This window comes from Oncorhynchus kisutch, linkage group LG13 (genome assembly GCF_002021735.2).
Source record: "Oncorhynchus kisutch isolate 150728-3 linkage group LG13, Okis_V2, whole genome shotgun sequence".
NCBI lineage: Eukaryota > Metazoa > Chordata > Actinopteri > Salmoniformes > Salmonidae > Oncorhynchus > Oncorhynchus kisutch.
In genome coordinates this window covers 68,762,902-68,774,159 of record NC_034186.2, presented here as the reverse complement: position 1 = coordinate 68,774,159, position 11,258 = coordinate 68,762,902, and the positions used below count along the sequence as shown (strand labels likewise).

Sequence of the window (11,258 nt, the reverse complement as noted above, 5' to 3'; positions counted from 1 at the left end):
TGTGTGGATTAATTGTCGGAGTATAGGACCTTGTGCATTTCAGGTAAAATAACAACTCAATGTTTATATCCCAGGACAAATTAGCTAGCAACAGCAAGCTAGCTAAATAGGACAAATTAGCTCGCAAGTGCAAGCTAACTAGCTAAATCGCCATACATGTTTAATGCTTTTCGACCTGTCCCCAAATGAATTTCATTGGTTCAGAATTTGTTTTGATATTTTAACCTGCGTGTGGTGATCACGTTTGGTGTAGGGGGACAAAATAAATGTATGCGCACGCGCGCAGCCGGTTTGGGTTACAGGCAGTATGCCCGTTTATCATCTCCAATAAATGGCTTCAACCAGCCTTTGAATTCAGGGTTTGATTCCCACTCCTTTCTGTATTTTTGAGTGTACAGTTTAGACTGAGACATGATGAGCTAGCCAGCTAGATGTTTAACTTATGTCACAGAGAGGCACACACACAGTGGACAAGGTGAGTAAGTGACTGAGGCTATGTGAGTCCAATACAGTGATTTATCTTTGTGCAGTGATTTATTTTAGACAAAGAACATTTTACATTTACAACCTGCCCTGAATGTAAGCCAGGGCGGGATCAGCCAACGGCGGCTTCCCGCATGCGCAAATCATTTGGTGAACATCTCCTGCTCTGACTGCAGCTGGGAGGGACTGCTGCACGAGGACTGGGCCGCGTGTGAGTACTTTGGGAGTACTTTGGGAGCGGGTTGGGGCCCACGGCAGCACCCGCTGCTTGTTGAGAAGAGTAAGATTGTTGAGAAGAGTAAGAACGATAAGTGCTTTCACGTCAGAGTCTCCATAAGTCTCCAATAACACCAGAAACAGTTGCTAGATTTGTCGCTAGTCAATTTAAAAAAAGAATTGTCACTAGAGGGGTCTGAATACTCGCTAAATATAGTGACAAAGTTGCTAAGTTGGCAACACTGGTTAGTGAACCAGGCGAGGCATTCATTAGAGAAACCAAGGCTGTTGAGTCTGCCGATAAGAATACGGTGATTGACAGAGTCGAAAGCCTTCGCCAGGTTGATGAAGGTCGATAATAATCATTGTATGGGGAAGTTGTATCCAGTTTATGAAGTTATGGGTCATTATGGTTGATAAAATAACATTTTAAAACACTAAATACAAATACCGGTGCAAATGAGTCATTGAATTTTTGAATGATTATGAACTCCACATAGCAATAAAAAAAAAGCCATGTTGTAATTGCTTTCCCGTACACTAGATGGCAACCATACAGAAAGAACAAGCAAAGGATTTCCAGCAAAGAAGACGAAATTGGTGATTGTATGTCATTGGTTGTTCAAAGCAACAACGACGAAGTCCGTTGTCATCAATGGTATGTCACGAAGGTTCATATGAGTCCTGACTCCAACTTTAGACCGCAAAAGGTAAATTCTAGACATTTCTACATTTATTCCAATAAGCATATCGATATGTCTGTTTACCTCTCGTGAAGTTGTGCCTTCCTTTGCAACGTATGCTACACCTTTTTCCCAGTTGTGTTGCATGCTAACCGGCTAAGAACGTTTACTGTTATTTTGAATGCATTGGGTAACACCTGAGAACAGGTGTTGTGAGCGAAGACTCCTTCAAAACGAACGTTACTTTGTTCCATCTGATATGTTGCCGGTGTATTGTAATTTACAGTAAAACTGCACACAACCGAATGACTGCCTTTGGTCCCTAGTGTAATTTGGCATCATGCCTTTGCACGTTCACTGGCCTTACTTATCAAACTAGTTATTAGCTAGCAAATCAAACTTTATTTGTCACATGCGCCGAATACAACGTATAGACCTTAACGTGAAATGCTTACTTTACAAGCCCTTAACCAACAGTGCAGTTCTAGAAGAGTTAAGAAAATATTGACCAAATAAACTAAAGTAAAAAATAATAAAAAGTAACACAAGATCATCTTCAAGCTAGCTGTATTTAGGCTACTGCTAGACATATGCTCAACTGGATCAGAGTGAAAACTGTCACTGACTGTACAGAAAGTATTTTTTTTCAAGAAAGTACGTTTCTCTTGTCTCTGAGTCTCCAGACAGCAAGCAGATTGAAAGGGGCATTATGTCATCATCTTATCAGGGGCCACCACCCAGACCCAACCCTCCTTCTCCACTCAAGATTAGTGGGAGACATGGGCTACAACTCACTGAGTCAGTTATCTGTTTGAGTGAGAGACACCATCATATTGTTTTAGTAACGGGCCCTTGTAGCTAACTAAACTCAACTCTGTGGTGAAGGAAGTTTCTGATTATCTCCACCCACGGAGTTGAGCAGGGACCAGGCTTTGTGGAAGTCAGTCTCTGACTACATCGATTCACCCAAGGTCAATACTTTAAAAAAAAGAAGTAAATTATGAAACACTTACTGTGTACCTATGTTTGTCTTCTGTAGTTGCGTGCCTTTCTTTGTCCATGCTTTTTAACAAAATGTTGGTCAAATACAACCACTGACCATTTCAACTTTTCTATTGCTCAAAAATGTACATTACCCTGCCTAATCTGAGATTCAATTGCCACATTTTAGAGCATCAGAAATTAGGAAATGGTCGGTGGTTGTATTTGACGAACGTTGTATTACAAAGTATGGATTTCAGCAAACAGGCACGCAACTACAGAGGACAAACATAGGTACACAGTAAGTGTTTAACAATTACAATTTTTAGAAGTATTGACCTTGAGCAAATCGATGTAGTCATAGCTGAATTCCACAAACCCTTGTCACTGCCTCACCCCGTGGGGAAGCTCATCTTCAAAAACACTTCATCATGGGGTCAAGTAGGCTTGGCCAGGCCTTTGATAGTTACCAGTCTGACAGTGTGCAGCTGTCCTTGTTTCCCCCCACTTTAACCAAACCCAAGCTTGGTCACTTCACTGAAGTTTCTATTAACATTACTTTGCTTGATCAGTCGCTCTTAATGCCATTTACACATGGATACTTGAGGGATTTGTCTGGTACAGAATAGACATTACAGCCCTGTTCTGTCCCATTGCACAGAGCTGGGCATCGTAGGGCTGAATGCAGAAGACGGTGGCTGTCCTGGGAGGGGGGATCGGGGGCCTGTCAGCCTGCTTCCACCTCAGCAAGAGCCACCAGGTCTCCAAGGTAAATATCATTACCACAACTATCTCCACATATGCTGCCGGTAGACTACATCTCTACTGTAAGTCCAAACATACTGTAATTAAGCTGTTATTACACTATTGAGATGCCCACTAGGCCCTGCACAGGTACACCATTAGATTAATATCTCTCCCTGTCTGTCTGTGTAGATAGTGCTGCTGGAGGGGGATGGACGGTTCGGAGGCTGGCTAAGTTCAACTCGTAGGGAGGATGGAGCTGTGTTTGAACATGGACCCAGAGGGATACGACCTGCAGGAGCCGTGGGACGAAACACACTCAACATGGTAGGCACTGTAATGTGTGTGTGTGTGTGATTGATAGTAGGTAGAAATCTAAGTCTGTTTTCTACAGGTGGAAGAGTTGGGGCTGGAGAGCGAGGTCCTCCCAGTCACCTATAATCACGTGGCCTCTAAGAACCGTTACCTCTATGTGGGAGGCCAGCTACACAAGATGCCTTCTGGCTTAGGGTAAGGGGGGTAAGGATGAATGATAAAATAGTACCACGTTAGACACAAACAGCTATGTTCATGCATTCACAACATGGTGAATTGAATCAACTGTAGGTAGTCTGTCTATCCAAGTCACCCTCTGCCTCCCTCCATCCAGTGGAGTACTGCGTACAGTCCCTCCATTCTCTCGTCCTCTGGTCCAGAGCGGACTGAAGGAGATACTGATCAGCAGAGGAAAGGAGGAGGATGAGTCTGTTCATTCCTTCGTGTCGAGAAGGCTGGGCACTGAGGTGAGATGGCATTAAAAACAATACCCTGCACACAACTTCCACATCAGTTCAGAGTGACAGTATTCTCCTCTTCTCTCTCTGCAGCTTGCAGACATTGCCATCGACAGCCTGTGCAGGGGAGTGTTTGCAGGGGACTGCAGGAAGCTGAGTGTGCGCTCTTGTCTCCCGCCACTCTACAATGCAGAGAAGGCCAGAGTTCCATCATCCTGGGAATGTTGCTGGGCCCAGGTGAGAGAGAGTCCGCCACCACACCGAAGCTACATAGGAATTCTGAATCTTAAATGTCCCCATAACAGTCATATTGCTGACCTGTCTAATTGAGTAGATGAATAACAAGTGTGACTGTCCCCCTAGGCCCTGGACCAGACGTACCCCCCTCTACCTTGACCAAGAGGGCTGCTCAGGAGAACTGGGCCCAGTGGTCACTGAAGAGGGGCTTACAGAACCTTCCGGAAGCCCTGGAGGAGAGGATGAGGAATGGGGGACGTGTAGAGGTGCACAAAGACACCCCTGTGATGGGGCTAAGTACTAATGGCACCGGCTGGGAGGTGAGACTGCTGGAGATCTGGGGGTTGGGACACATGTATGTGTACTGCCATTGCACTGGAGTTGTGGTATGTGTATTTTTAAGTTGTTCATTAAATCCAGTAAATGAATCAACTGATGTCTGTGCAATTGATTTTTTTAACACAGATTCAACTGGAGGTTGGCACCATCAAAGCTGATCATATCATTGCTGCTCTACCAGCAAAAGGTAAATTAACTTTTACTAAACTTGATCACTGAGCCTAAATCTTTTAACTTCACACAGTGATTCTTAAATTCAGTCCCTGCCGTTCTGCCTGTGGACCTGGAAGCCTGTGGTTTTGGTCTTCAGTTGTGCGTGTGTGTGTTGTTTTAGCTTTGGCCTCAGCACTTCTCACTGCTGCACAGCCCCTGTCACAGCAGCTACGTGAGATTGCCACAGTAACCGTTGCCGTGGTAAACCTGGAGTACGAGGGTTCCGTCCTGCCTGTCACGGTGAGAACAATGAAGAAATTTTTTGGGGAAGATTCTTTGTTATTTTCTATGGATATGCGTGTGTTTCAGAATGTGTGTATCTAATGTGAGTGTTTTCTTGTGTGGCCTCAGGGCTTTGGCCACCTGGTGCCATCCTCAGAGGACAGAGGTCTCCTAGGGGTGGTCTATGACTCTGTGCCATTCCCCCAGCACAACCGCACTGGAGGACCCACCACCAGACTAACAGTAAGAGACACACAATATATATGTACTATATTCTCTCTCTCATACACAAACAATTACATAATGTGTGTGTTATAGGCCGTGCAAGAATACTTTCCTATGTTAATAATGCACAGCATGGCAGGGACCAACCTTCCATGTATAAACTACAGTAAAACCCATCCAGATATACAGTGTTCCGCTCAGCGTAAATTATACATGCTTTAGACAACAGGATGACAGATCTCCAAGTCACTTCCAAACACAGTCCAGCCTCAGTCAGGCTTATGGGGTCATGTCACAAGGAGGTGGTGATGGTAGGAGTTTTCTGTTTGGAATACCCTGGTGTGGAAGACATATAACTAACTGCAAATAGCCTCTGGTGCCATGTGACTTGACTTCTACAACAAATGTCACTCCATTATTGATCTTCCTCCTCACTGCCTTAAGACATTATTTGTTTACTGGGCAGATGCCTGTTTCTCTAGACATGTATGCAAACAGACAAGCTGCTGCCAAGGCAAATACGGTGCAGCCATCCGTGGGACTACGTCTCAGTAGCCCTGAACTCGGCTGTTGTGGAATGTAAACCCAGCAAAAAAAAGAAATGTCCTCTCACTGTCAACTGTGTTTATTTTCAGCAAACTTAACATGTGTAAATATTTGTATGAACATAACAAGATTCAAAAACGGAGACATAAACTGAACAAGCTCCACAGACATGTGACTAACAGAAATGGAATAATGTGTCCCTGAACAAAGGGGGGGTCAAAATCAAAAGTAACATTCAGTATCTGGTGTGGCCACCAGCTGCATTAAGTACTGCAGTGCATCTCCTCCTCATGGACAGCACCAGATTTGCCAGTTATTGCTGTGAGATGTTACCTCACTCTTCCACCAAGGCACCTGCAAGTTCCCGGACATTTCTGGGGGGAATGGCCCTAGCCCTCACCCTCCGATCCAACAGGTCCCAGACTTGCTCAATGGGATTGAGATCCGGGCTCTTTGCTGGCCATGGCAAATCATACACAGAACGAGCAGTATGGCTGGTGGCATTGTCATGCTGGAGGGTCATGTCAGGATGAGCCTGCAGGAAGGGTACCATATGAGGGAGGAGGATGCCCGCAGGTGTGATTTTCGGATGTACCGATCCTATGCATGTGTTGTTACACGTGGTCTGCCACTGCGAGGACGATCAGCTGTCCATTCTGTCTCCCAGTAGTGCTGTCTTAGGCGTCTCACAGTACAGATATAGCAATTTATTGCCCTGGCTACATCTGCAGTCCTCATGCCTCCTTGCAGCATGCCTAAGGCACGCTCACACAGATGAGCAGGGACCCTGGGCATCTTTCTTTTGGTGTTTTTCAGAGTCAGTAGAAAGGCCTCTTCAGTGGCCCAAGTTTTCATAACTGTGACCTTAATTGCCTACTGTCTGTAAGCTGTTACTGTCTTAACGACCGTTCCACAGGTGCATGTTCATTAAATGTTTATGGTTCATTGAACAAATATGGGAAACACTGTTTAAACCCTTTACAATGAAGATCTGTGAAGTTATTTGGATTTTTACAAATTATCTTTGAAAGACAGGGTCCTGAAAAAGGGACCTTTCCTTTTTTTTAATGAGTTTTGTTCTATTTCTTCAGCAACGGTCTTATAGGTCCTTTAGGACAAAGGATGTTTGATTAATTTATTATTTAACTGTCTGGCTGGCAGACAGTTCTCTAAATCAGGGTTTCCTAAACTCAGTCATGGTGCCTCCCCTGGGTGTACGCTTTGGTTTTTGCCCTAGCAGTACACAGCTGATTTAAAATTTAAAAAACGAATCAAGCATTGATTATTTTAATCTGCTGTGTAGTGCTAGGGCAACAACCAAAATGTTGGACAGAGTTTGGGAAACCCTGCTCTAAATGGTTGGTGTCATGGCCTTACTGTGTACTGTCTGTGTTCCCTAGGTGATGATGGGCGGGGCCTGGTTCCAGGAAGTGTTTGGGAATCCAGAGGAAGTGACCGAGCAGCTCCTCCTGGACAGGGCCACCCAGGCGGTGACATCACACCTGGGCGTTACCACACTACCTATCTGGAGCGTAGTTGCACTGCTCAAGGTAAGACGTGTGAGCGAACTGTTTCACATGTCTTCATTTGTGTTTCAAGAGACTTGAATGAAAAGCCTCTTCTTGTTCAATTTCATTATTTAACCACTGTGTCACCAGAGGTCCTCATTGGGCCCTGGATTCAGTTAGTATTCGAACCAACCAATGATGTATTCAGTTGAGCTCCACTATGTCATAACTTATCAATGTCCCAGGGGAGCAAGACTGGAGCAAACAGATCAACAAGCCTGTTGATGATCACTATCTCACTGGATGGATGGCTCCTCTGTTTCTGTATTGGTCTTTCTCCCCATTCCCTCTATGGAACTGGATAGGCAAGATGGAGAGAGGCACTGGGATGTTAGATCCTCTTCCCCTTTTCCTACACACACATCTTCACAGACACACACTACCCTAAGTCAGCTACATCAGTATTCATAGTGCTGCATCTCCCGGTTTCTAGCTCAAATCGTGATGTTTCCCTTGCACCATGTCATTCCCCCTGTTGTATGCTCAGATGTTCTTGTCATTTATTTCATCAGCACCAACAAATCATTTTCCATTTGTGTTATCTCTGCGCTCCCATGTCAACCAACAACCAGGCAGCAGAGATAGCAGGAAGTTTTGAGCAAGACAAATAGTTCAATTTGAATGGTATGGTCTGTATAGATAGACGACGTGATAATCACTTCTGAACTGACACTGTAGGGGAACAAATGTCCTATTTTTTTTTTTACATTTGTTGACAGGATGGATTCATCATTCAGTGCTATCTTCCATAAATGTGATCTGAGTGCCTGCTTTCCTGTCCAGTCACTCTTAGTTTTAACATCCTCCACCATTTGTAGGCTGGTTCCAGGTCTGTATGTGCTTAGCCAACTCCTTGGCATTACGATGATAGTTAAGCGATGGCTTTAGCTCATACAGGTCTGGGATCAGGACAGCTAAATAATTGTCTTAATATGCAATTTATCTCCTCTAGGACTGCATTCCTCAATATTACCTTGGACACTGGAAACGACTTGGTAAGACGGGGACAGTCTTAATTTAATAGATTTGACTTTTTCTATTGTGCTGGCTATCTGATTGTGTGTTCTGTCTTATCTCTGTGCCGTGTACTGAAAAAAATGTATAATTTTTACAATATACCTATCTACCATGTATCTGTTGATTTGGGCTTGGTTTTTCTATCAACAGAAAATATGAGACAATACATCAGAGACCACAATCTACCACTTAGTCTGGCTGGGTCCTCTTATGATGGCGTCTCGGTCAATGATGTCATCTTCAGTGGACGGTCGGCAGCAGAGGACCTTGTGGGAAAAGTCTAACCAGACATTCAGGTTCCCAACCATGGATATAAGCTTATATTGTGAAAGAGATCTAGTTTTTTTCCCTCATCGTATTGCGTTCTACATTTTAGTTTTGCTTTTACACAACTGTATCACAACCGGCCATGATTGGGAGTCCCATAGGGCGGTGCCCAATTGGCCCAGCGTCGTCCGGGTTTGGCCGGTGTAGGCCGTCATTGTAAATAAGAATTTGTTCTTAACTGACTTGCCAAGTTAAATACAAATACTAATAAAAATGTACATACAATTTACTAGTCACCCTCTGCATTTAAGCCCTCTGCAAAGGGATGTCATTTTTTTGCGCAATATTCCTGATTAATATGCAGCATATTTATGAAGTTTTCCATTTCTATCTCATTTGGACAAAGTACAGATTGATCCTCTAGAGATGATTCTATGTCTGAGACATCACCACTAGCCTGGAAACCACGGGTAACCCACAGAACAGTTCTCATTCTAATAAAATATTGGTTTTGAAATCAAGGGCTGGATGAAAGTCATGTCGTCACTACGTAAAATGGAACCACAATCTGAACTGTTTTAGGATGATTTGTCCCCGTAACCTTACTTCAAGGATTGAATTTTCCATGCAGTAGTTCAAAATGTAGAGTAACATTTATATTCAGGATGAGATTTTAGTTATGGTGCCTTTTTGCTAACAGAAATCACCACCCCTTCATGAATGTACAGGCATATTTCATGTGGGAGACATGTTAAAGATGTGATAATCAGTGGTGTGTATATCCCTACTCCAACTGTCCTTTCCAGCCATCTATCTTTTACCCTATCCTCTCTGTGAATATAGCAGACAAAAATCTATTATTATTATGGTAAAGTATGTGCGCTGATGTTTCATCACCGTGGTAACAGAACCACACACACTGATGTGATGATCTCGATATGGTGATCTATCATGTATTTGGAATCTAATTACGATATTGAAAATTTTAATTTATAGAGTGCATGTACAGTGCCAAGGGGACGGCTTGATAATGTATTTTTATACCCAACTTTATTATTTGGAGAATGTTGCAGAGCAATAAATATGATGCTTTATCTTGTCTGTCATGGACTGTCTCAGTGAAGGACAAATTGTCTGTAAAAAAATAATAATAATGTTTGGCCTGCATCATGTCCTTTTCAACTGACAGTGAATACCAATATGTTTTACTACCCAATGCCCATAGCCAGGGTCCGAGGAAAGATCCTGCAGAGTAACCGCTTTACAACAGTGAGCTGATGACAGATTTAGGCCACAAGTCACTTCCCTCTGATCTGATTCACTGAATGAAATAAAACAACTTGAGACCTTGAAAGTCAGTCGCATAAACGAGAGAACGCCTTTCTCTCTGCTGCCTCTCCTTAGATATCTTGCGGACAGTTTAGACGCTAAATTTAGGGCGAGTCGAACTGAATATAAATGTTGAGCGGCCCTGGCACGGTTAAGAGCTTTGCTTGACATACAAATTGGTTTCATGTAACCACTCAACGCTGGAGCAGACTTCCACGTTGGTTTGGAGTCGAATTCAGGCATAACAGCGGCATCTCACAGAAGTCCTCCACCTGCGAATCCGAGACCATGATTTTTTTTCTTCAGTTGTGGGTGTGGTAGCGAAGCAACCTTTATTTGCATGCAATTGACATGTATTAATATTCATTACAATTCCTCTCGAAAGTGGAATAACTGCTCTGGCGCACTGCATGAAAAGGAGGTGTGCTTCACCAGCACCCCACCAAAAGAGTGGCAGAGGCTGCAGAACTATCGTCAAAAGTCAGACAGGGCGCACTAAATGGTTTCAGAAGGCACGCATGCAGCATTCCAAACAATGGCGGCTGACCGTCGGCAGCACCGGGACATTTCCCGCTGGCCTGAGGGTCCTTTTGGTTTGCCGTGAATAGTCAACTTGACCAGCGATAATATAGCAAAAAGGAATGAGTTGACGGCGAATCCACGCATCAGGCTCGACTCACTCTCTCGCTGCAGTGTCCCCGCGTCCAAAATGACATCGCGTCTCTCCGCGACGCACATAACCGTCTACCTGCTTCTCTACGGATAACATTTTAGACAAGTCGCACGGTGAAATGGACGGTCGGAAAAGGAAAGGTGGAGTAGAGCGGCAGAGAAAAAAGAGAAAGCCCCTTGCCACAGACGCAGATAAATGCTGCAAAATAAGCTAAATGTTCGCCAGTAAGGGACCAGGTCAGTCAAAAACACTAGCTAAAACACACACACTGACACCCAGCATGGCTAGCTAAGTAGCCTATCTAATAATAGTGACACAATGGCCGGTAGGCTGAACAGTTTGCGCGTGTTCGTGGAGGAATTATATCATAGCAATGAGTGCAACATTACGATCATAATGTAACGACCCTGGGTTTATAAGCGCGGATATCGACTCTGCCACACGAGCATGTTTTTGGGGCACAGTCGATGGCTCGCAGTACTTCGGGCTAGAAGGTCGAGTGTTCGAGGCCTGCTCCCTGCCTGTTTTATTACAATAATATGGCATTGAATGCAATATGTTTCAACTAGTAAAAAAATAATAAACCTAGACTATGGACTTGCCAGCATTCAGTCATGACATAAGCTAGGGAAAGTGCACATACACTGTACAGCGAACCAGGCTACAGTAACCTAACCAGAATACATCCATGAACGTAACACAGTAGTAGCCTGTGTGATACAGCACAGACAAAGATCATTAG

General features: G+C 44.0%; 1 protein-coding gene across 1 annotated transcript; it reads left to right on the top strand.

The window, feature by feature from the left end:
* Positions 1-1,299: 1,299 nt before the first annotated feature.
* LOC109901846 (protoporphyrinogen oxidase-like) lies at positions 1,300-9,445 on the top strand. Its single transcript, XM_020497834.2, is given in 14 exon segments — positions 1,300-1,409; positions 3,025-3,132; positions 3,300-3,434; positions 3,502-3,617; positions 3,757-3,889; positions 3,974-4,082; positions 4,085-4,117; positions 4,244-4,437; positions 4,583-4,643; positions 4,791-4,909; positions 5,021-5,134; positions 7,063-7,212; positions 8,183-8,225; positions 8,398-9,445. Coding segments are annotated over 13 exon segments (1,428 nt in total). The 5' UTR covers positions 1,300-1,409; positions 3,025-3,045; the 3' UTR covers positions 8,532-9,445.
* Positions 9,446-11,258: the final 1,813 nt, after the last annotated feature.